The sequence below is a fragment of the Musca vetustissima genome, unplaced genomic scaffold (assembly GCF_032173495.1).
Source record: "Musca vetustissima isolate MV318-11 ecotype Yass unplaced genomic scaffold, APGP_CSIRO_Mvet_v1 utg18190, whole genome shotgun sequence".
NCBI classification, from domain to species: Eukaryota; Metazoa; Arthropoda; class Insecta; order Diptera; family Muscidae; genus Musca; species Musca vetustissima.
In genome coordinates, this window is record NW_026882521.1 from 23,860 (window position 1) to 49,276 (window position 25,417).

The following is a 25,417-nucleotide window of genomic DNA, read 5'->3' on the forward strand; positions in this document are numbered from 1 at the left end:
ATTTTTATTAGAGCAGCATTGTTCCTTGGGTCCATTCTTGCAGACGCAGTTGCATTCCTGGTTGCAGGCACAATTGTCACCACATTTTTGGGCTGTACATTGGCAATCTATTGGAGGGGAAAATAATTTATTAATTAGCCAAGCTGTTATATAAATGATTTTGAATAAAAAATACTTACTATTATTGCATCCTTTGCAAGTCATTTTAGTGTGAAATTTTTAATGGATGTTTACTCTGGGTAAAAGTATTGGTTGTGTTTTGATTGGTACTGAGTTACTCAAACTCTACTCCTATATTTATATGAGTTGTATTATACCGTCAATGCATACGAGATATAAGCACTGTAACGAGTGAATTTGCACTCGATAATTACGAATTTGTACTGTAGTTTAGCATTACGGCAGTCGTGTGCACTGATAAGGTGATCGATGTAGATGATAAGGTAAGTATTATAATAGATAATTATGTGTACCATATACATACATTTTGGATATACGAAATTTATTTTTTTTTAATAAAATATTCGTAAAGAAATGTTTGTACAATGTATCGTGTAGGTTAGCTTCTATTTTTTATTTATTTATTTTTTTGATATTAAAAGCATTTGTCCACTGATAAATTTTTAAAAAATATTTTTTCAATGATGTATTTTAAATAGTATATTTTTCAATGTTTATCCATATATAGGCGTGGCATTTTTATTTAAATATTAATTTCAAAGATTATCGCATCAATAGAATATGATTTTGTACAATAAATGCTTAACTTCATCGATTGTCCTATTATGGCACAAGTCTGCCTTTGTGGGTTATGCTAATGAAAACTACAAAATCGTTTATTTAATTCGAATCTACACTAATTTAAGAATGTCCCTACAAAATTTCAAGTGAAAATCTCAAGAACTCTTGAAGACGCCTAAAGGGCTTCTCAAACTTTAAACGCGTTTTTCTCTTTTGCGAATGGCGGGCACGACAACTCAAAAACTAATAACCCAATCGATTCCAAATTTTTACACGTTTCTCTGTGAGTGTATAGCTATCGTATGAACTAGGATAAAGCCAATCAGTGGAGATCTTCCTTATTTTTTAACTTAAGGGGACCCCCCCATTCTCGGGGTCAAAAATGTTGTTGATATCATTCGAATCTACACTACTTAAAGAATGTCCCTACAAAATTTCAAATGAAAATCTCAAGAACTGTTGAAGATATAGCCGATTTATTGTGTCAGCATCAAGTGACGGCTGAAGGGATTCCCAAACTTTAAACGCGTTTTTCTCTAAACATTTTTTTGCGAATGGCGGGCACGATAACTCAAAAACTAATAACCCAATCGATTTCAAATTTCTACACGTTTCTCTGTGAGTGTATAGCTATCGTATGAACTAGGATAAAGCCAATCGGTGAAGGTCTTCCTTATTTTTTAACTTGGTTTTTGGTCAAAAATCGGCGATTTTCCAAAAATATTTTTTCAAAGTTCCGCCATTTTGTTAATTTTAGAGCGAAGTCAATAATCCTAGTTCATACGAGAGCCAGACATGTACTCTTTCTAACACCGTTGGAATTTCCGGATTCCGATATTCCAGTGAGGAGTTATCATGCCCGCCATCAAAAATAAGGACTTTTTTAATTACAAAAAACAACAACAAAACAATAACAAAATTTGTTTGTAAATTATTTTTCTTCTATTTTAAATCATCAATTATATATGTGCAAAGTTACAAACCTTAACAATGGGGGGGGGGGGGTCCCTTAACGGCGGTGGCGATTGTGCCTGCAACAATAACAGTAACTGCGTCTTCAAGAGTGTACCGAAGTTTATTAAAATAACAATTAATGTTGACGAATATTAAAATTGTGTTATATAATTGATATTTGACAAAATATAATGAAATTAATTGAATATATTAAAAGCATTTAAACAAATATTAAAAATGTTTTTCTTTTTTAATATTCAGATATTCATTGAAACTCTTTTCTAACAAAGTCCACTTCTGCTTCTTTGAAGGTCATTAAAACCCTATTTTTTAAAACTCCAAACATGTAAATCAGAGAGTAATAAAAAAATTAAACCTTAAAAAGGCCACGACAGGTGCGGATGATCCTTCAAAAAATTAGTTAATTCAAGTAAACGAAATTTATAATTTAATAAATATTCATTCATAATATAATTAGATATATATTTCGTATATCCATAATGTATGTATGTGTGACACATAATTATCTGTCATAATAATCTCCTTAACAGCTACATTGATCACCTTTATCAGTGCACACGTCCTTGGTTATGGTAAACAACGGTACAAATTCGTTGCTAATTATCGAGTGCAAATTCACTCGTTACAATGCTTATATCCCATGCATTGACGGTATAATACAACTCATATAAATATTGAACTAGAGTCTGGGTAAGGCAGTAGCAATCAAAACACAACAAATACTTCTATTACTCAGAGTAAAAAATCCATCAAAAATCATATACCAAAATGACTTGCAAGGGATGCAATAATAGTAAGTTTATTTATTCACATTATATTGATATTGTTTAAGGTAATAAATAATTTATTTTTCCTCACTCATAGATTGCCAATGTACAGCCCAGAAATGTGGTGACAATTGTGTCTGCAACCAGGAGTGCAACTGCGTCTGCAAGAATGGACCCAAAGAACAATGCTGCACCAATAAAAATTAATTTTAATTGATTACTGGAATTATGTTGTGGCTTTGAAATATAAGAATAAAATATGAAAAAATAAAATTATATGATTTCATAAAAAAAATGTATCCTTAATTTTCTATTGATAGAAATTTGTCAAGATTTTTAGGGGGATCAATATTGATTACATAGTGTAGGAATTAGCGAATAATTGAGGCTATGCCTAATTATTTCTAACCAAATATTTTAGATTTGTATTTCAATTCTTTCCTTCAGGAGGTATCATTCAGATGCCTTAATGTTGGCCGATATATTTCATTATCTTCAGATTCGAGATTTTTATTACGATATCCTTAGAAGGCGGAATGATTAAAACAGATGGCTAAATCGTCTTAGTATTCCATACTTTGTAGTGTAAAAAATTACTGTTTCGAATAACGACTATCCCAACCCAACGACAACACCAACACACGGAACAAATCATCTAACTAGTTTAAAATAAACCAGTAAGCATATCAGTAAAGACGAATGGGGCCGACTATATGATACCCTTTACCACTATGATCATATTCAAGAAATGCATCCTAACAGACCTCGCAGTATTGAAGGACCATAGTCATGAAAAAGGACTAAATTAAATATGTGATCTATGTTATATATGAACCGACTTAACCTTACGATCAATAACCGGGTACATTAATAATTATGTACATCTCCTTATGTCTGCTGCAGTCACTCTAGCCTCTAAACGAATTGAGATAGATCGCCAAAATTTTGCATAGTTTTGTCTTTTATCTGTAGGCAGGTACAATGGGTTCTTATGGGGTACCAAATTTTTCCACTAAAAATTATAAATATGGATCCACATTTTCTGATAGCACGCATGTAACGGTACCTCCCCCCTTTTTGGTTTTTTGTTTGGTTCTTGATTGCGCTTTTCAACCGAATTCGCAGAAATTTGTAACAATGGGTTTTTATTGGGTACATTAATCCACACACATGTCCTTGGTAACCTATGTCAAATTCCATTTCATTAGGACAGGTTTGTTTACCATTTAACATGGATAAACGGACATGCATACATCGACTCAGAAAGTGATTCTATACATATTCTCAAAATAAACTATAGGTCTATCTCGTTTCCATTTGCCTGTTAAACAGCATTTACATTAGAACTTTTTACAGGGTTAACCTACTTTATGAGGATTTATATGACAAGTATACAATGGAATTGACAATTGAAACCCAGTGGGTTGACGAAATCCGGTACAATGTAAACGTACTATTACAAACATATGCACAAAGACATAACACCCTGCATTACAGTGTGGTAAATGGTATAAAGGGGGGTTATATGGAGACTACACTTAAAAGGGGGCGGTCGAAAAATGCGATCATAATCCAAAAAAAAAAAAAATTGAAAATGGGGGCTACGAGAAAATAAGGACATATATTTATAATTTTTAGTGAAGAAATTAGGCACATAATAAGAACCCAATGTACTAAATTTCAGCGAATTCGATTGAAAAACGCGATGAGTTACGAACGCTTAATACTTTGACAAATATGGCACATATTTGGACCATAAATTTGATTGATCCCGACACATTGACTCTGACTCTGCAGAACTGGAAACAACCTGTCCCAAATAGAATTCAATTGTCTTTAGATATGTTTATATCATATTTGTCGCCAACAGCATCCGGGGTGTGGATTGGTAATTTGGCTATTCATGTCCTAGTTTTGAATAATAATAAAATATATGCAACGAATAATTTATTTATTTTCAACTTTATTTGCATTAATACTATGTTTAAGTATAAGGAGTAGACAGTGGGGATTACTATTTTTATTATTTTATTTTATTAGCTTTCACATTTCAACATAATTTCAAAATCATTCAAATTAATTTTTATTAGAGCAGCATTGTTCTTTGGGTCCATTTTTGCAGACGCAGTTACATTCCTGATTGCAGGCACAATTGTCACCACATTTCTGGGCTGTACATTGGCAATCTATTGGAGGGGAGAATAATTTATTAATTAGCCAAGCTGTTATATAAATGATTTTGAATAAAAAATACTTACTATTATTGCATCCTTTGCAAGTCATTTTAGTGTGAAATTTTTAATGGATGTTTACTCTGGGTAAAAGTATTGGCTGTGTTTTTATTGGTACTGATTTACTCAAACTCTACTCCTATATTTATATGAATTGTATTATATCGCCAATGCATAGGAGGTGCAAACACTGTAACGAGTGAATTTGCACTCGATAATTACGAATGTGTACTGTAGGTTAGCAGAACGACAGTCGTGTGCACTGATAAGGTGATCGATGTAGACGATAAGGTAACTATTATGATAGATAATTATGTGTACCATATACATACATTTTGGATATACGAAATTAATTTTTTTAAATAGAACATTCATAAAAAATTTTTGTACATTTTAACGTGTAGGCTAGCTTGTATTTTATTTCATTTATTTATTTATTATTTTTTATACCCTCCACCATAGTATGGAGGGTATATTAATTTTGTCATTCCGTTTGTAACACATCTAAATATTCATTTCCGACCCTAGAAAGTATATATATTCTTGATCAGGGTAAAATTCTAAGACGATCTAGCCATGTCCGTCCGTCTGTTGTAATCACGCTATCTTCCGAAGGAATTGAGATAGGATGCTGAAATTTTGCATAGGGTTGTCTTTTGTCTGCAGGCAGGTCAAGTTCGCAGATGGGATATATCGGTCCATGTTTTGGCATAGCTCCCATATAAGGGTACCCCTCAATTTTCGGTATTTTGGAGTTCTAGAGCGCGTTTTTCAACCGAATTCGCTGAAATTTTGTACATTGGGTTCTTATTGGGTACTTAACGTTTCCACAAAAAATTATAAATATAGGTCCACTTTTTCTGGTAGCCCCCATAGAACGGTACCTCCTAATTTTCAGTATTTTGGGGCTTTTGGTCTTTTTTTCCACCGAATTGAGTTCTTAATAGGTTTCAAATCACTCCACAAAAAATTATGAATATGGGTCCATTTTTTCTGGTTGCCCCCCATATAAGGGTACCGCCAATTTTCGGTATTTTGGGTGTTTTGGTCGCATTTTTCTACCGTATTGGCTGTAACTTCATACTTTGAGTTGCTATTGGGTACCAAATTTCCCAACTAAAAATTATAAATATAGGTCAATTTTTTCTGGTACCATCCATTTAACGGTACCCCTCAATTTTCGGTATTTTGGGGTTCTTGAGCGCGTTTTTCAACGGAATTCACTTAAATGTGCTACATTGGGTTCCTATTGGGTACTAAATGTCTCCACAAAAAATTATTAATATAGGCCCACTTTTTCTGGTAGTTCCCATATAACGGTACCTCCTAATTTTCAGTAGTTTGGGGGTTTTGATCCCCCCATATTAGGGTACCCCCAATTTTCGGTATTTTGAGGTTCTTGATCGCGGTTTTTAAACGAATTTGCTGCAATTTGGTATTTTGTAGTAGTATATTGTAACAAATTATTAATATTCGCCCCCTATTTGGGGTAGTTCCCATATAACCCCCTTTTTTATATTAAAGGGATTATGTAAACCCCTTTTTAGAAATGTTGGTATAGGCCCACTTTTTGGTGTGTTCCCTATATTTTCATTTCAAGTACCTGGCAGTATATCTATGGTGGAGGGTATCCAAAGTTCGGCCTGGCCGAACTTAACGCTTTTCCACTTTTTTTTTTTTTTTTTTTTTTTTTTTTTTGATATTAAAAGAATTTGTCCAATGATTAATTTAAAAAAATATTTGTCAATTATGTATTTAAAAAAGTATATTTTTCAATGATTATCCCATATCTAGGCGTGGATTTTTTTTTAAATATGTATTAATTTCAAAGATTATCGCATCAATAGAATATGATTTTGTACAATAAATACTTAACATCATCGAAAGCCCTATTATTGCACAAGTCTGGGGTATGCTAAAGAAAACTACAAAATCGCTTCTAATTATTGAGTGCAAATTCACTAGTACTAATATGCTTATCTCACATGTAGTGACGATCGACAATTCTCGTAAAAGTATATAAATATCGCGCTTCAACCGATTTAACTCCAATAGGAAAGTGAACCATAACATAACTGTTTTTATTTAGCACACAACACAAACGTAAACCGGAACTAAGATGTCCTGTTTTGGATGCAATAATAGTAAGTCACTTATCCTGAAATGTTAATAACATTATTTCATATTAGTCGAATGGTGTCTTCTCTTGTAGGCTGTCAATGTTTGACAAGGAACTGCGGTGGCTGCAACAATAACTGTAACTGTGTCTTCAAGAGTGTACCGAAGTTAATTAAAATAACAATTAATGTTGACGAATATTAAAATTGTGTTATATAACTGATATTTGAAAAATATAATGAAATTAATTGAATATATTAAAAGCATTTAAACAAGTATGAAAACTATTTTTCTTTTAATATTCAGATATTCATTGAAACTCTTTTCTAATAAAGTTCACTTCTGCTCCTTTGAAGGTCATTATAACACTTTTCTTAAAAATTCCAAACCAGTAAATCAGATAGTAATAAAAAAATTAAACCTTAAAAAGGCCACGATAGGTGCGAATGATCCTTCAAAAAATTAGTTAATTCAAGTAAAAATGTAAGAGTAAACGAAATTTATAAATTAATAAATTTTCATTCATAATATAATGAGATATATATTTCGTATATCCATAATGTATGTATGTATGTGTGACACATAATTATCTGTCATAATAATCTCCTTATCAGCTACATCGATCACCTTTTCAGTGCAAATTCTTGGCTAATTATCGAGTGCAAATTCACTCGTTACAATGCCTATATCTCGTATACATTAACGGTATAATACAACTCATACATATTTGTTTTTCGCGACTATTAAACCGTATTTCAGTGTGATTTGACTAGTATGCAAAGAAAACAATGGTGTTTAAGCATTTGTGAAGAAATTCGCGAATTACAATGAATAGGAATCCATTTAATTTACATTTGAAATACAAGATTTAAAACCGCTATAACTTTTGTGCGCAGCATCCGAATTTGTGAACGCGAACAGATTTCGAATCAGCATATTTTTCTTAACCTATGTACCAAAAATCATAAATGTGCTCGAAAAAAAATTTTCAAAAATTTTTTAATGGAATTTTAAAAGAATTTTGTAATTTCCCATATAATTTCCCGTCTGTTGTAATCACTCTAGCCTCTAAACGAGTTGAGATTTAGCACAGAGTTGTCTTTTGTCTGCAGGCAGGTCAAGTTCGAGGATGGCCTATATTGGTCCACGTTTAGGTATAGCTCCCATATAAGGGTACCGCCCAATTTTCGATATTTTGGTGTTTTAGGCCCGCTTTTCAACCGAATTCGCTGAAATTTGGTACATTGGGTTCTTTATGGGTTCCAAATGTCTCCACTAAAAATTATAAATATAGGTCCACTTTTTCTGGTTCCCCCAATTTATTTTCGGGTTCTTGACCGTGTTTTACTACCGAATTAGCTGAAATTTGGTACAATGGGTTATTATTGGGTACCAAAAATTATCAATATAGGCCCCTTTTTTGGGTAGCCCCCATAGAAGACAACCTCAATTTTCGGTATTTTGGGGTTCTTGACCGCGTTTTACTACCGAATTCGCTGTAATTTGGTATTTTGTAGTCGCATATGGTAAAAAATCTTCATACCAAAAATTATTAGTATTCGCCCCCTTTTTAGGGGTAGTTCCCATATAACCCCCATCTTATATTACATAGTTAGCTGATTAGTTCCGTGTGTTGGGGTTGTCCCCATGTAGGCGTATTCTACCATAGTATAGGGGATAGTCGTTACTCGAAATAGTCTGTTTACCCTACAAATTATGGAATGCTAAGACGATTTAGCCATCGGTTTTAATCATTCCGCTTTCTAAGGAAATCGTGATAAAAAAACTCGAACCTGACGTCCAGCTTTTAGGCATCTCTTCCATATATCGGTCAGCATTCAGGCATCTCCCCCATATAATTATACCTCCTGAAGAAAAGAATTGAGACACAAAACAAAAATATTAGGTTCGAAATTGATATATGTCGTTCATTAATTAGGCATTGCCCTCATATAACTATAAACCCAAATATTCGCTAATTCCTACAGCATGTAATCTAACTTTGTAACCTAAATTGCAGAAGTTTGAGCATTGTATGTTCTACCATGCGTATCAGTCCACTCTTTCGAGTTTTCATTAAAAAAAAGTCCACTCTTTCGAGTTTTCATTAAAAATTGCTGAAATTAGTATTTGGTGTACACAATGGTTTACCTAAACCAGTATCAGTATATGTTCACTTTTTGTTATGTTCCCAATATTTTCATTTCAAGTATCTGTCAGTATACCTATGGTGGAGGGTATCCATAGTTCGGCCCGGCCGAAGTTAACGCTTTTTCACTTGTTTTTTAACTTGTGTTTGATGTTTTAAAAATTTCAATTTATATCAACATCTTCTGTAGCAGTATATTTTTTATTCAACCGGATTCAATGTGAATTTTCCAAATATCTTTCAGCAGAGACGTGAAAACAATAATTGTTTTGAAAACTTTGTAAAACTACTAGTTCTTTTTATCCTCTTCACCGTGTGCACTGTTCAGCGAATATATTAAATCTGCAATGCTCCCAATGAAAACCATCTATAATTTACTCTCTCTTGTTAATGTTATCTTTTGAGTCTACGATAATTGAGGAGAACTGTTGTAGAATTTGCTCTCTGTTTGGTGCACTATTTTTAATTGAACATTCTTGAAAATTAGTTTTTAAATAAAAGATAAGATGAAACCAGTGAGCGGAGCAGTATAGTCGGACAGGGCCGACCATACGATACCCTACACAACTACCACGGAACTCCAACTTTCTGCGGATACTTATTTCGAGCCTGGGCAATATTTCGTGACATTTGTCTTCATTGGCCAGAACCCATCCTACATGCAAAAATTCTTGAAAATGGGTCAATAACTGTGGTCTGTATCGTGTTTACAAATTATAATGGATAGATGGACGGACGGACACACATGTCTATATCGACTCATCTAGTCGAAATATGACGATCGATATACATGAAAGTAGGTCTAGAACCAATATTTCGCGGCGTTACAAACGTTTGAGGCTGCACAAAGCTATAATACCCTGACAACATAGTTGTGTAGGGTATAAATATTTATTTTAACTTAATGTTTATATTTCCCACATAGAGGTCCATGTGGGGAATTTTCGGTATTCCCACATAGAGGTCCATGTGGGGAATTTTTTTATCTTTTCTCTCTGACAAGATAAATCATATTTTCGCTGAGAGAAAATGTGAGGTAATTTAAATCAGCTGTTCGTCAAATAATAAGTTTTTATCAAATTAAAAATCAAACTACCTACCGAAGAAGGCCTGTCAATTTTACCATATGTCCGTTCTGATATATTTTCGGCCAATATAATGTAAATGTTCCACCAATGGCGTTATTTGGCTGATTAACATTACATTTTGTAAATGTCTGCGCCCTCCTTACATGATTTCTTCAGAATTATTTATTGCTTGTTCATGTTAAATAATGATTTCAATTACCCCGACTTTTCAATAAAAAATAATTCAAATTATTTTTTTCCAGATATTTTATTTCATACAAAATTGATTATTTCCAAATCACCATTCAATCAATACAAAATTCATTTTCAAGCCACACAATCCTCAATCACTTCTTACAGCAATCATCCTTGGAGCCAGTTTTGCAGGGGCAATGGCAGTGTTGATCACAGGGACAACTATCGCCGCATTTTTGAGCAGTACATTTGCAACCTATGAACAAAAATACTTCATTACACCACTCACACTCCATAATTTATTTTCACACATTCAACTTACCATTACCGCATCCTTTGCAAGGCATTTTGTTGTTGTTGGTAGAAATTCACTTTTTAGAAAAAGAAAACTTTGTTGTTTTTGTAACTTGCGTTTGATATTTTCAAACTTTGATTGATATCGACAACTTCAACGACCGTCTCTTATATAGTCAACCCAATTCATTGTGAATTTTCCAGATATACTCCAACATTGATGTGACGTGTGCACTTGCATTCTGCTTTGCCAGAAGTTGTGAAAATTGCATTGCGTTTTCTTTTGTTCTGAATTCAGTTTATTTTCCACACGGTGTTCACTGTTTAGCGAGTGGTGTAGAACTGCAACACTTTCAATTATCTGATTTTTTTGCACTCACCAGCTAACGATCTCTTTTTTGCGTGTCAGAATTTTTTTTTTTCAATTGAGTAATCTGTTATCGCACTCGGTTGCTAAAACTTGTTGATTCACACTCAATTACACACTTATACAAATACTTATATTTATTTACTTAATGTTTTTGTTGTTTTGCTTTGTATTGCTTTTGTAAACATAGATAAGGGGATTAGAGCAAATTTTTATTTAAAAAGAATATAAAAGAACATCATTGAATAGAGTTTGAGAAGAAATATTTAGTTCTACAATAAGAGATTAGTATTTTTAACATAAATTAAATCGATATTGCCTATACTTGATATAAATTATTTGGAGTTAGTTCGAGTTAAAATAAGTTAAAATCGTGGTTTTTATTTATAGGCCTATATCTTATTTTCGCATATCTTATTTTCGCATCTTTTCAAAAATATTTAAATAGGTGAATTGTGTTTTTAGAAATATCGATCAAATCGATTCCGAGAGTAAAATAATATTATGTACGGTCGAACTGAAGTTCGTATAACCCTCCGCCATGGCTTGGGTATAGAAAATGTATATGAGGGTCATGTCTTTGTAAATTTGTCAGCCAGGAGTTTTTTATACACAGAGAAAACGGTACAAACACTTAGATACCGAAAATGGGACAGGAACCATCATATGGGGAATATGGACCTATATTTAACATTTTAACCCACCATCAATTTTTTTTTTTTTTTTTTTGTAAACAATTTCCAGAGCTAAGAACTCAGTATGCCAAAATTCCTTGGCTTGAAATTCACCCTATGACCATTAAACTACCAAAATGCGTAAGGCGTGATCTTTATTTTTCCAGATCTTTACACATTTTCCTATTAAAACGCTTCCACGTCATCTTCTGGCGACCAAAATAATTTACCACACAATTTTTATATCCTTCACCACACTGCCTTTTGAGAATATGCATAGAATCACTTTCTGAGTCGATTTATGCCTGATTTCGATGAAATTTGGCACAACTCTTTTATTTGGCCCAAGGACGAACCCTATTGAAATTGGGAAAAATCTTTTCAGATTTAAATATAGCTCCCATATATATTTGCGTCCGATTTAATGTAAATGGTGCACCAAAGTTCCTATATATCCTTCGATTTGCACGAAATTTGGTATAACTTAGTGAATTAAGTCTAGAATGATGTCTGCTAAGTTTCGTGAAAATCGGTTCAGATTTAGATATAGCTCCCATATATATTTTCGTCCGATTTAATGTAAATGGTGCACCAAGGTCCCTATATAACTTTTGATTCGCACGAAATTTGGCATAGCGTACTGTATTAAGTCTAGAAACATGTATCTTAAATATCATGAACATCGGTTCAGATTTCAATATAGCTCCCATATATATTTTCGTTCGATTTAAGGTAAATGGTGCGCCAAGTCCCTAAATATCTTTCGATTTTCACGAAATTTGGTATAGCATACTATAGATATAGATCTCATATATATTTTCGTCCGATTTAATGTAAATGGTGCACCGAAGTCCCTATAAATCTTTCGATTTGCACAAAATTTGACATAGCGTAATGAATTAAGTCTAGAAAGGTGCATCTCAAATATCATGAACATCGGTTTAGATTTCAATATAGCTCACAAATCAAGTCCATCTGTCTATCCATGTTGAATTATAAACAAATTGAAAATCGCATTTATGATGCGAACTGGATGAAATTTGGCATATGTCACTTATTTGGCCGTCCTTGAGCCAAATTGAAATTGAGAAAAATCGGTTCAGACATAGATATATCTCCCATATATATTTTCGACCGATTTAATGTAAATGGTTCACCGAAGTCTCTGTATATCATTCGATTTCTACGAAATTTGAAAGAGCGTACTGGATTGAGTGTAGAATGTTGTGTGTAAAATTTCGTGAAAATCGGTTCAGATTTAGATATAGCTGACATATATATTTTCGTCCGATTTTAGGTAAATGGTTCACCAAATTCCCTATATATCTTTCGTTTTGCACGAAATTTGGACAAGCGTACTGAAATAAGTCTAGAATGATGAGTGCTAAGTTTCATAAAAATCGATTCACCCATATGAATATGAATGAAATTCTGCCTATGAAAATTAAACTTCCTGAAATGGGCGTGATCTTTATTTTTCCAGATCTTTACACATTTTCCTGCGATCATTGTTTTTTAAACTCTTGCACGTCATCTTCTGACGACCAGAATCATTCACCACACCAGTTGATTAGGGCGAATGTCCCATCGTTCGGCTTTTCTTGTTCGTTTTTTTTGAATTTCTCAGAAGACTGCAGGTAAATAAATTGACCATCTTACCTTATCTAGCAGAGCAGTCAACAAATGGCCAGGTTTGTCGAAGAAACCTGCGGTCAATTACTTTGAAGTGATTTTTAACCAATACTTTTGGATTTGATTCAGTTCGAAGGGTTCGGACTCATACTTTATTTTGATTCGGATCGGCATCTGTCAGTCTGCGCATTCCGTTTGCAACACCTCAAAATAATCGCCGAGTACTTTCGCTTATGAATACGAATGTTCGGCTGTTTAGTGAAATTATAATAGAGTTCGCCATATTTAACATAGAGCTTTTAAATTTTGCTCATACTACAACTCCTGGGATGTTTGGTATTAAAAATAAGATATATCGACCACGTTGTTGTATGGTCCCATATGAAAAAATTCGCTATCGACTAAGAACTGGACCCTTATCAAAAACATTTGTTAGTTTCAGAGAAATATTTAGAGCTGTTGAAAAAAGACAAAATCAACTACTATGTAAGTTTGTAACATTTCGAAATATAATTCCGATTTTCATCGGACAATATTTTGGACGAATTAAATCGATCTAGGTATATATTGTATTCAAACTAAATTTTTCCCTAAAGTTCATGTTTCGACCTATAGGTTTCATATTAATAATTGAGTTGACCCATTTTTCAAAAATTAATTAGATTAACAGCATTAATGTTATAATATGATTAATGGCTTATTAATTCCAAATAAAACCTATGTATTTGTTTATACAGTGGTGTGCAAAAAACAAAATGAATTCAAACAAAGCAATGCACACGATAAAGATGTTAAACTCTTTCATCGAATATTCTCAACTTTATGAAACGATGCATTTGCACACGATACCATTTGAAGAAATGTTGAACAATTGCAGCAAACACTGCCTATATAAGATGATGCCATAGGAGTTGTGGTTATCAATCATAGTTTGATAATATCAAGCAATTGTTAAAACAAAGTTATATTCAAATCGTTTAATAAAATAACTCAACAACAAAATGCCTTGCAAAGGATGTGGTAATGGTAAGTAAAACATATTTCTAAATATTATTTTAATATTATTAATAATTGTTTTTTCTCCAGATTGCAAATGCACTACACAGAAGTGTTGCGATAAATGTCCCTGCAACCAGGACTGCCATTGCTCTTGTAAAACTTCCCCCAAGCAATAATTCCGAGGACAAAATGTAAACTACCACCATTTGATGACGGATTTCGGAATAATGTTTTGAATTGACTATACATTTTTGGTTGACATTTTTTGATTTTGTTAAATGAATTAAATATTTTTGAAATAACAATAAAACAGCAAAAAAACTAAAAAGAAACAAATATGTTATTAAATTTATTTATTTAGTTTATAATAAACGTTCCCTACCGTTTTGTTTAGAAGCTTTTGAGTTAACCTTCAATGTGACAAAAATGATAAATTTCGATCAAAGCCAGCATCATAATGAAAACACTCAGAGATTAGAATCAGCCCGCTATAACCTAGACCTGCTCCAGAGACTTGCAACTGGTGACAATTTCAAAATTTTTAAATGATTTTTCAATGATATTTGTAAAGCCAGTGAGCGGAGCAGTATAGTCGGACGGGCCGACCATACGATGCTCTACACAACTACCACGGCACTTTAACTTTCTGCCAATGTTTATTCTGAGCCTGGGCAATATTTCGTGATATTTGCACCCTCTTGCCCGATTAGAGGTTAACAGCGCCAATTTCTTACACTGACATATTTTCCGAACATTACTTATATTCTGTACGCCCTTATAATTGTTTGTTCAGATTTCCTTCACCGTGGGTGATGTTCGGCTTATAATTGTGGCCTATAGATCGACTAAAAAAAAACATCCCAAAATTATTATCTGATCACCACCGGAAATTATAGGCGTTGTCCTTGACCATACCTGGATCCAAATAGAAAATTTCAAAGCGATCGGCGCTATATATCCGCCCTCTAGAGTGGTAATGGTTTATTAAATAATATCTGAATACGTAAGCACCTGTAAATTTGTACGTGTAACTCCCACATCCGAGTACATACGACAATACAATGGGTATCAATTTAAAGATCAACCATTCCTCTTGGATATACTATCAAAGTATTTGGTCCATTTCATCTCCTAAATATTAACCGATCTTTACCAAAAACAATAGGGGTCTTCATTGGCCAGAACCCATCCTACATGCAAAATTTCGTGAAGATTGGTCCATAACTGTGGCCTGTATCGTGTTTACACATGTCTAGATCGACTCAGCTAGTCAAGATATGACGATCGGTATACTTATAGGTGGGTGTAGGACCAATATTTCGCGGCGTTACAAACACTTGGGGCTGCACAAAGCTATAATACCCTGACAACATAGTTGTGTAGGGTATAAAAATGTATCTATAAAACATGGACGATTGTTTTACCTACACACCTATGATGTCAGCGTATTATAGCTGTGTGCAACCCCAAAAGTTTGTAAAGCTGCGAAATACCGATCTTCATATCTCGACTAGGTGACATGTGTGTTCCTCCATTTGTCTTTTATAATTTGTAAACACGATACAGGCCACAGTTATGGACCAGTCGTCACGAAATACCGAAAATCGGTAGGTATCATTATATGGGGACTATGTGGGACAATTTATTTAATTTTCGAACCTTACGTTATAGTTTTTTATCTCGATATCCTCCGCAGGTAATATGATTACAACAGGGTCTTAGAACCAAACCCAAAACGAGGATCAAATCAGATAAGTATTTTAATATAAACCACAGTTATGGACCAATCGTCACGAAATACCAAAAATCGGTAGGTATCATTATATGGGGGCTATGCGGGACAATATATTTAATTTTCGAACCTTACGTTGTAGTTTTTTTATCTCGATATTCTCCGCAGGTAATATGATTACAACAGGGTCTAAGAACCAAACCCAAAATCAGATAACTATTTTAATATAAACCAGTAAGGAAAATAGTAAAGTCAGACGGGGCCGTCTATATGATACCCTTCACCACTTTGGCTATATTCAAAAAATACATCCTTACAGACCTGGAATTTTAGAAGCACCATTGTCATAAAATTCGACTAAGTTATGTGAAATGACTTAACCCAATGATCAATAACCGGGTATATTTGTATAAAGTATATATTCTTGATCAGCGTAAAATTCTATGACGATTTATGCAGGTCCGACTTTCTGTTGTAATCACTCCAGCATCTAAACGAATTGAGATAGATCGCCAAAATTTTGCATAAATTTGTCTCTGCAGGTCCGAAGATGAGCTTTATTGGTCCACGTACCAAATGTCTCCACTAAAAATTATTAATATCGGTCCACTTTTTCGGGCCCCCATATAACGGTTAACTCAGGCCCATTTCGATACGTTGCGCGTAATGTTGTGCCAATCGGACACACCATTTGTGAAAAATCGGACGAACATATATTCAATAAAATTTAGCACACGTTAGTCTATCCTAACTTCAGTACGTTGTGCAAAATTTCGTGGTATTAGGCCTAAATTTGACTTTTTTGTGGACCATTTGCGAAAAATCGGAAGAACATATATATGGGGGCTATATCTAAATCTGAACCGATTTTAATAAAACTTGGCACACGTTAGTCTATCCTAACTTCAGTGCGCTGTACTAAATTTCGTGCCAATTCTCTTAAATTTGACACATTGGTACGCCATTTGCAAATAATCGGACGAAAATATATATGGGAGCTTTATCTAAATTTGAACCGATTTTTTTCGTGCCAATTCGCTTAAATTTGACACATTGGTACGCCATTTGCAAATAATCGGACGAAAATATATATGGGAGCTATATCTAAATTTGAACCGATTTTCCCCAAATTTCAATAGGGTTTGTCCCTGTGTCAAGTAAATGATCTGTGCCAAATTTCATCTCATTCGGATAATAAATACGACCTGCACTTAGTTCACAATTTAACATGGACAGACATGATTCTATGCATATTCTCAGAAAGAACCATGGGTCTTTCTTGTTTCCATTTGCTTGTTACAAACATATGCAAATATAACCAGTAAGGAAAGTAGTAAAGTCGGGCTGGGCCGACTATATGATACTCTTCACCACTTTGGGTATATTCTACATATGTATCCCAACAGGCGACGCGTTTTTGTTATATATCTATATCTGAACCGATTTCAGGGAAAATTGCCAGAGACTAATTTATATTACCTCAGTACGTTGTGTCATTCGACCTTACTATGGATCTTTTCACGCAGCTTAGCAACATCATTTTAGACTTAATTCCGTACTTCAGTAGTGTTGGCGGTTTATTTGGGATACCATTTGTATTTTGTTTTTATAAAAAACAACTATTTATTAGTGGGGAATGTATGGTATTGATTGCCGAGCGGAAATGCAGGGAAGACTATAGTTTCGGATCACGCCACTGATCCTCATCAGTTCCCTTAGTTTTTTGTTGGGATATTCTCCCCAGAAGCTATTGCTTCTATACAAAAAACCTTTCAAAACCAAATGTCTCTTGTAACAAAGCGAATTAGTTAGCTGACCAACGTGCCCTATATCAAAATTCATGCAAATCGAAAGATATATAGGGACTTTGGTGCACCAATTACATACAATCGGACGAAAATATATATGGGAGCTATATCTAAATCTGAACCGATTTTCACGAAACTTTGCCACATCATTCTAGACTTAATTCAGTACGCTATACCTAAAGATTTCCAGGGACTTTAGTGGGCTATTTACCTTAAATCGGACGAAGATATATATGGGAGCTATATATAAATCTGAACCGATTTTCACGAAACTTGGCATACATCATTCTAGACCTTATTCATTACGCTGTGCCAAATTTCGTGCAAATCGAAAGATATATAGGGGCTTTGGTACACAATTTACCTTAAATCGGACGAAGATATATATGGGAGCTATATATAAATCTGAACCGATTTTCACGAAACTTGGCATACATCATTCTAGACCTTATTCATTACGCTGTGCCAAATTTCGTGCAAATCGAAAGATATATAGGGGCTTTGGTACACAATTTACCTTAAATCGGACGAAGATATATATGGGAGCTATATCTAAATCTGAACCGATTTTCACGAAACTTGGTATACATCATTCTAGACCTTATTCATTACGCAGTGCCAAATTTCGAGCAAATCGAAAGATATATACGGATTTTATTACACAATTTACCTTAAATCGGACGAAGATATATATGGGAGCTATATCTAAATCTGAACCGATTTTTATGAAATTTTACACACATCATTCTAGACCTAATTCATTACGCTGTGCTAATTTTCGTGCAAATCGAAAGATATATAGGGACCGTTTACATTAAATCGGGCGAAAATATATATGGGAGCTATATCTAAATCTGAACCGATTTTTCCCAATTTCAATAGGGTTCGTCCTTGGGCCAAACAAATGAGCTGTGCCAAATTTCATCCAATTCGGATCATAAATGCGACCTGTACTTTGTTTACAATTTAACATCTACAGACGGACAGACGGACGGACGGACGGACATGCATAAATCGACTCAGAAAGTGATGCTATGCATATTCTCGAAAGGAACCATGGGTCTATCTCGATTATGTTTGCCTGTTACAAACATATGCACAAAGACATAATACCCTGTACCACAGTGTGGTGAAGGGTATAAAAACCCATTGTACCAAATTTCAGCGAATTCACTTGAATATCGCACACAACCGAAAAATGGGGTGTACCCTTATATGGGAACTATGCCTAAACGTAAATCGATACAGCATCTTCGGACTTGACTGCCTGTAGACAAAAGACGACTATATGCAAATTTGTGGCGATCTATCTCCATTTGTTTAGAAGATAGTGTGATTACAACATACAGACGGTCATGTTTCAATATCGATGTATTTCGGTAATTTTCCCAGTCTGAGTATCTGTAATTTGGTATTTCGTTTTCTCAAAGTATTTCGTTTTCTTCAGCCAAAGAAAGTAATTCATTTTTCCGAGAGGCTTCCGCAAGTCCCATATTTTCTACAAATATTTTTGAGAGGTTATAATAACCGGTGTCTATAAGAGGTATTGCATCTTAGACTAAAATAATACGTGGATGAATTCACCATATTTATTCTATGCCTAACAAAGGTTTTGTTTTGGACACAAGTGCCTTTGAATCGGATTAATAAATTCGGAATCAATGTATCTTTCCAAATTTTGTAGCATGTTCATATGTTCGACAGTAGAACATAAAAGTCGTTTTGTAAAATGATTGACAGAGCTCTGTCAACATTGGAACCTACTGAATAATATCGATATCTCCCATCCAAAAATATCTCCAAAATTGTTATACGTATGCATGGTTAATATTTATTATATTTATATATAGTACATAATTGCCGTTATATATAAGGGTTTCGCCTGTCTTAACTCCTCCCGATTTATGATGTCCCATTATCGTATGATTATTGAAAGTCCTTGTGCATAATTCCACCTCTAATGACAAGTTGATCCGTGACCATGTTTGGCATGTTCCGAATCTTTGCACATGCACTTGCATGGCTTGGGGCAGTCACACTTGTCGCCGCATTTCTCGGGAGTGCATTTGCAGTCTGAAATAAGAAGTTGGTAAATAAATTTAAATTTAAATTGACGAATTCTGATGTAATAGAATTTGCTAATGTATTTGTAATAAAGTTATCCTTTTTGTACTCACCATTACCACATCCTTTGCAAGGCATTTTGCTTAACTTTTGTTGTTTTGATATTTGAAATATATTTTCAAATACTATGCCTATACGATATTTTTTCTGCTTTTATAAAAATTTTTGCATCATCAAGATGCCAAAATTTCGTTGGATGCACACAGCAGCATTTCGGTCAATATTTACCTTTCTTATAGAGACACATATCTTATCGGCCAGATAACCGAAAATATAATCTGTTTATTATGCAAATGCTGTTATTTTTATATAGATATTATTTTAACAAGTAAATAGACAACAACAATTGACCTTGTAGCAGTACTGACTGACAACCGTTGCAGTTAAATATATCAACAAAAACAAAATGTATATTAAAAATATATCAACAAAATATTCTTTAAAAAATTCACGTCTTGTATAACCATTGAAAAAATATTATTTTAAAAATCCACGCCTTGAATAACCATTAAAAAATATTCTTCAAAAAATCCACCCTTGAAAAAATATTCTTCTAACAATCCACCCTTGAAAAAATATTCTTTAAAAAATTTACGCCTTGTATAAGCCTTGAAAAAATATTCTTTAAAAAATTTACGCCTTGAATAACAATTGAGAAAATATTCTTTAAAAAATCCACGCCTTGAATAACCATTGAAAAAAATATTCTTTAAAAAATCCACGCCTTGTATAATCCTTAAAAAAATATTCTTTAAAAAATCCTTAAAAAATATTCTTTAAAAAATCCACGCCTTGTATAATCCTTAAAAAAATATTCTTTAAAAATCCTTAAAAAATATTCTTTAAAAAATCCTTAAAAAAATATTCTTTAAAAAATCCACGCCTTGTATAACCCTTGAAAAAATATTCTTTAAAAAATCCACGACTTGTATAAACCTTGAAAAAATATTCTTTAAAAAATCCACGCCTTGTATAACCCTTGAAAAAATATTCTTTAAAAAATCCACGCCTTGTATAACCCTTGAAAAAATATTCTTTAAAAAATCCACGCCTTGTATAACCCTTGAAAAAATATTCTTTAAAAAATCCACGCCTTTGTATAACCCTTGAAAAAATATTCGTTAAAAAATCCACGCCTTGTATAACCCTTGAAAAAATATTCTTTAAAAAATCCACGCCTTGTATAACCCTTGAAAAAATATTCTTTAAAAAATCCACGCCTTGTATAACCCTTGAAAAAATATTCTTAAAAAAATCCGTGCCTTGTATAACCCTTGAAAAAAATATTCTTTAAAAAATCCGCGCCTTGTATAACCCTTGAAAAAAATATTCTTTAAAAAATCCGCGCCTTGTATAACCCTTGAAAAAATATTCTTTTTAAAATCTACGCCCTGAAAATCATTGAAAACAATATTCTTTAAAAAATCCACGCCTTGAATAACCATTGGAAAAATATTCTTTAAAAAATCCGTGCCTTGTATAACCCTTGAAAAAAATATTCTTTAAAAAATCCACGCCTTGTATAGGGTCCTTGAAAAAATATTCTTTAAAAAATCCACGCCTTGTATAGGGTCCTTGAAAAAATATTCTTTAAAAAATCCACGCCTTGTATAGGGTCCTTGAAAAAATATTCTTTAAAAAATCCACGCCTTGTATAGGGTCCTTGAAAAAATATTCTTTAAAAAATCCACGCCTTGTATAGGGTCCTTGAAAAAATATTCTTTAAAAAATCCACGCCTTGTATAGGGTCCTTGAAAAAATATTCTTTAAAAAATCCACGCCTTGTATAGGGTCCTTGAAAAAATATTCTTTAAAAAATCCACGCCTTGTATAGGGTCCTTGAAAAAATATTCTTTAAAAAATCCACGCCTTGTATAGGGTCCTTGAAAAAATATTCTTTAAAAAATCCACGCTTTGTATAGGGTCCTTGAAAAAATATTCTTTAAAAAATCCACGCCTTGTATAGGGTCCTTGAAAAAATATTCTTTAAAAAATCCGCGCCTTGTATAGGGTCCTTGAAAAAATATTTTTTAAAAAATCCACGCCTTGTATAGGGTCCTTGAAAAAATATTCTTTAAAAAATCCACGCCTTGTATAAAGTCCTTGAAAAAATATTCTTAAAAAAATCCGTGCCTTGTATAACCCTTGAAAAAAATATTCTTTAAAAAATCCGCGCCTTGGATATGCCTTGGCTTTGAAAAATATTCTTTAAAAAATCCGCGCCTTGGATAACCCTTGAAAAAAAAATTCTTTAAAAAATCCGCGCCTTGTATAACCCTTGAAAAAATATTCTTTTTAAAATCTACGCCCTGAAAATCATTGAAAACAATATTCTTTAAAAAATCCACGCCTTGTATAGGGTCCTTGAAAAAATATTCTTTAAAAAATCCGTGCCTTGTATAGCCCTTGAAAAAAATATTCTTTAAAAAATCCACGCCTTGTATAGGGTCCTTGAAAAAATATTCTTTAAAAAATCCACGCCTTGTATAGGGTCCTTGAAAAAATATTCTTTAAAAAATCCACGCCTTGTATAGGGTCCTTGAAAAAATATTCTTTAAAAAATCCACGCCTTGTATAGGGTCCTTGAAAAAATATTCTTTAAAAAATCCACGCCTTGTATAGGGTCCTTGAAAAAATATTCTTTAAAAAATCCACGCCTTGTATAGGGTCCTTGAAAAAATATTCTTTAAAAAATCCACGCCTTATATAGCCTTTGAAAAAAATATTCTTTAAAAAATCCACGCCTTATATAGCCCTTGAAAAAAATATTCTTTAAAAAATCCACGTCTTATATAGCCCTTGAAAAAAATATTCTTTAAAAAATCCACGCCTGTGATAATCATTGAGAAAATATTCTAAAAAAATCATGCCTGTGATAATCATTGAAAAAATGTTCTTTAAAAATCCCTGTGATAATCATTGAACAAATATTTAAAAAAATGCACGCCTTCTATAACTTCTTAATGAACTCGAAAAGTGAGAATAATGACTCCACAGCTATTTTCTTTAACTGAGGTAATTCCCAAAAGTGGCTTGAATGGAGAACAAAAATTATCCCCAATGCCCACAATGGGAAAAAAAGCGAACTCAAGCAAATGAAAAACTCCCATGGAAAATGTAGACACAATTTTAAAATTTTTGGTAATTTAAAACTCCCTCCCTTTTTCCTTCGAACATCAGTTTTGGAATTTGGAGGTTTGGGAGAGTATCTTATCAAAGCGTAAAGGTGTTGATTTGAATGTTCCTTTTTTGTTCTCGTTATTTGTTGCGTGTTATTGTTATGATGCTATTCAACAATGCTGGGGCTGAATATGGAACCTCCTCCATCCCCACAAAAAACTCTAAGCATCTTGGTTTCTGTTCCATTTTCCTTGTCGACACTGAAACTGTTAACGACACTATGGAGAGTAATTTTTGACAGCGAAATGTTTGAGCCAAAGAAGGAAAAAAAATGGCAAAACTTTGTTACCACCCAACTCGAAGGCAAGTTTTTTGGGAGTTTTGTTTTTCTTTTTTTTTGGAAAATTGATATTGTCGCTGTTTTTCTTATTTCATTTCCCTTTTCCCTTGTTATCCCCCATTCTGCCATTAAAATTTGCATATTTTAGCATTGATTTTATGCACAGTTAAGCATTAAGGCCATCATTTCACACGATGTGGTTGGTTTTCCTGCCTTCCTTTTATAATATAATAATACTTATGGGAAACCACGGCACACCGCCACGTTGGCTGTTAACAACACCATGTAATTGTTTTCCAATGTCCTGAACGCAATTCGAGATCCCTTAAGTACATTTCACAGTTGTTAAAACCATTTTGATTGTTTTAATTCACTTTTCACATTAAAATCACAAAAGTTTGGTCATTTAAATTTTCAAAACAAAACAAAAAAGGGATAGGAAAGACTAGTTGGTAAGGGCACCAACTGGTCTCTTTGAAAAAAATATTTTTCTTAAAAAAATCAATGCCTTGTGATAGTCCTTAAAAAATATTCTTTAAAAAAAAATCAATGCCTTGTGATAGTTATTTTGAAAAAATATTCTTGCCTTGTGATAGTTCTTTTGAAAAAATATTCTTAAAAAATCCATGCCTTGTGATAGTTCTTTTGAAAAAATATTCTTAAAAAAATCCATGCCTTGTGATAGTTCTTTTGAAAAAATATTCTTAAAAAATCCATGCCTTGTGATAGTCTTAAAAAAATATTCTTAAAAAATCCATGCCTTGTGATAGTTCTTTTGAAAAAATATTCTTTAAAAAATCCATGCCTTGTGATAGTTCTTTTGAAAAAATATTCTTTAAAAAATCCACGCCTTGTGATAGTCCTTGAAAAAATATTCTTTAAAAAATCCACGCCTGTGATAATCATTGAGAAAAAATATTCTTTAAAAAATCCACGCCTGTGATAATCTTTGAGAAAACATATTCTTTAAAAAATCCAATCAAATTTATATTTGAAGAAAATATAAAAATTTATTTATTTTTAATTTTTCAATTATTCTCCGCATAATTTCATTAATTATTCAAATTAATTTTTATTTGAGCAACATTGTTCCTTGGGTCCATTCTTGCAGACGCAGTTGCATTCCTGGTTGCAGACGCAATTGTCACCACATTTCTGGGCTGTACATTGGCAATCTATTATAAAGGGAAATATTTTATTAATGAGTCAAGCTATAATAGAAATTACTTTGAATTAAAAATACTTACTATTATTGCATCCCTTGCAAACCATTTTGGATTGATATTTTTTTAAGTAGTAGAAGGATTGGTTGTGTTTTGACTGGTACTGACTTACTCAAACTCCAGCCCTATATTTATATGAGTTATATTTATCATCAATGAATGCGAGATATAAGCATTGTAACGAGTGAAATTGCACTCGATAATTAGCAACGATTTTTTCCGTTGCTTAGCATAACAACAGCAGTCGTGTGCACTGATAAGTTTATCGATGTAGACGATAAGGTAATTATTATGACAGATATAAGTTATACAGACATACATTTTGAATATACGAAATATCGATGTTCCAATAACAAATATTCCTAAAACTTTAATGTATAGGTCATTATTATTATTTTTTTTTAATCTATCCCTACAAAAATTTTATTTTCGAGTATTATTTTACATAAAAAATAAATCTTTTATATATCCAGAACCAGGGACGTACGTTCATTTTGTACTACCGGGCCCCCCCCGAAATGAAATCCTGTGTACGTTGCTGTCCAGAACATATTTATGTATATGTGCATGACACATGATTATCAGTCACAATAATTACCTTATAACCTACATCGATTAACTTATCAGTGCGCACGCCTTTAGTTGTGCTAAACAACGATAGAAATTCGCTACTAATTATCGAGTGCAAATTCACTCGTTACAATGCTTATATCTTGTATGTATTGATGATAAATAAAATACATATAAATATAGCTGTAGAGTTTCAGTAAGGTAGTACCATTCAAACCCCAACGAATACTTTTATTATTCAGAGCAAAAATCCACCAAAAACTATTCCAAAATGACTTGCAAGGGATGCAA

At 33.0% G+C, this 25,417-nt stretch overlaps 2 protein-coding genes and 2 long non-coding RNA genes across 6 annotated transcripts in view; all 4 read right to left on the reverse strand.

The window, feature by feature from the left end:
* On the reverse strand, nt 1-24,629 carry LOC133328987 (metallothionein-2-like). 2 transcript variants are annotated; one of them, XR_009754295.1, is made up of 2 exons: nt 24,581-24,629; nt 1-107 (listed from the first exon to the last, which is right to left on the reverse strand). XR_009754295.1 is itself a non-coding variant. In XM_061537491.1 (2 exons), the coding sequence occupies exons 1-2, from the start codon at nt 24,603-24,605 to the stop codon at nt 24,399-24,401; spliced, it is 135 nt and encodes a 44-aa protein (XP_061393475.1). In that variant the 5' UTR covers nt 24,606-24,607. The 2 variants fall into 2 exon arrangements, 1 of the variants encoding a protein (XP_061393475.1); XM_061537491.1 differs by lacking the exon at nt 1-107 and adding an exon at nt 24,399-24,508 and having other exon boundaries at nt 24,581-24,607.
* Nucleotides 1-25,417, reverse strand: part of LOC133328988 (metallothionein-2-like) — a 37,269-nt gene that overhangs the window by 4,556 nt on the left and 7,296 nt on the right. The window lies entirely within an intron of this gene.
* Nucleotides 10,398-10,627, reverse strand: LOC133328993 (uncharacterized). The gene is made up of 2 exons (XR_009754300.1): nt 10,566-10,627; nt 10,398-10,499 (listed from the first exon to the last, which is right to left on the reverse strand). It is a non-coding gene; the product is annotated as an uncharacterized LOC133328993 (long non-coding RNA).
* LOC133328992 (uncharacterized) lies at nt 19,728-19,997 on the reverse strand. The gene is made up of 2 exons (XR_009754299.1): nt 19,927-19,997; nt 19,728-19,822 (listed from the first exon to the last, which is right to left on the reverse strand). It is a non-coding gene; the product is annotated as an uncharacterized LOC133328992 (long non-coding RNA).

Coding starts and splice junctions, on each gene's coding strand:
- LOC133328987 (XM_061537491.1), bottom strand. CDS start 24,605: ATGGTTTGCAAGGGATGCAATAATA. Junction 24,509..24,580: donor TTGCAAGGGATGCAATAATA/GTAAGTATTTTT, acceptor CCTTTATAATAG/ATTGCCAATGTACAGCCCAG.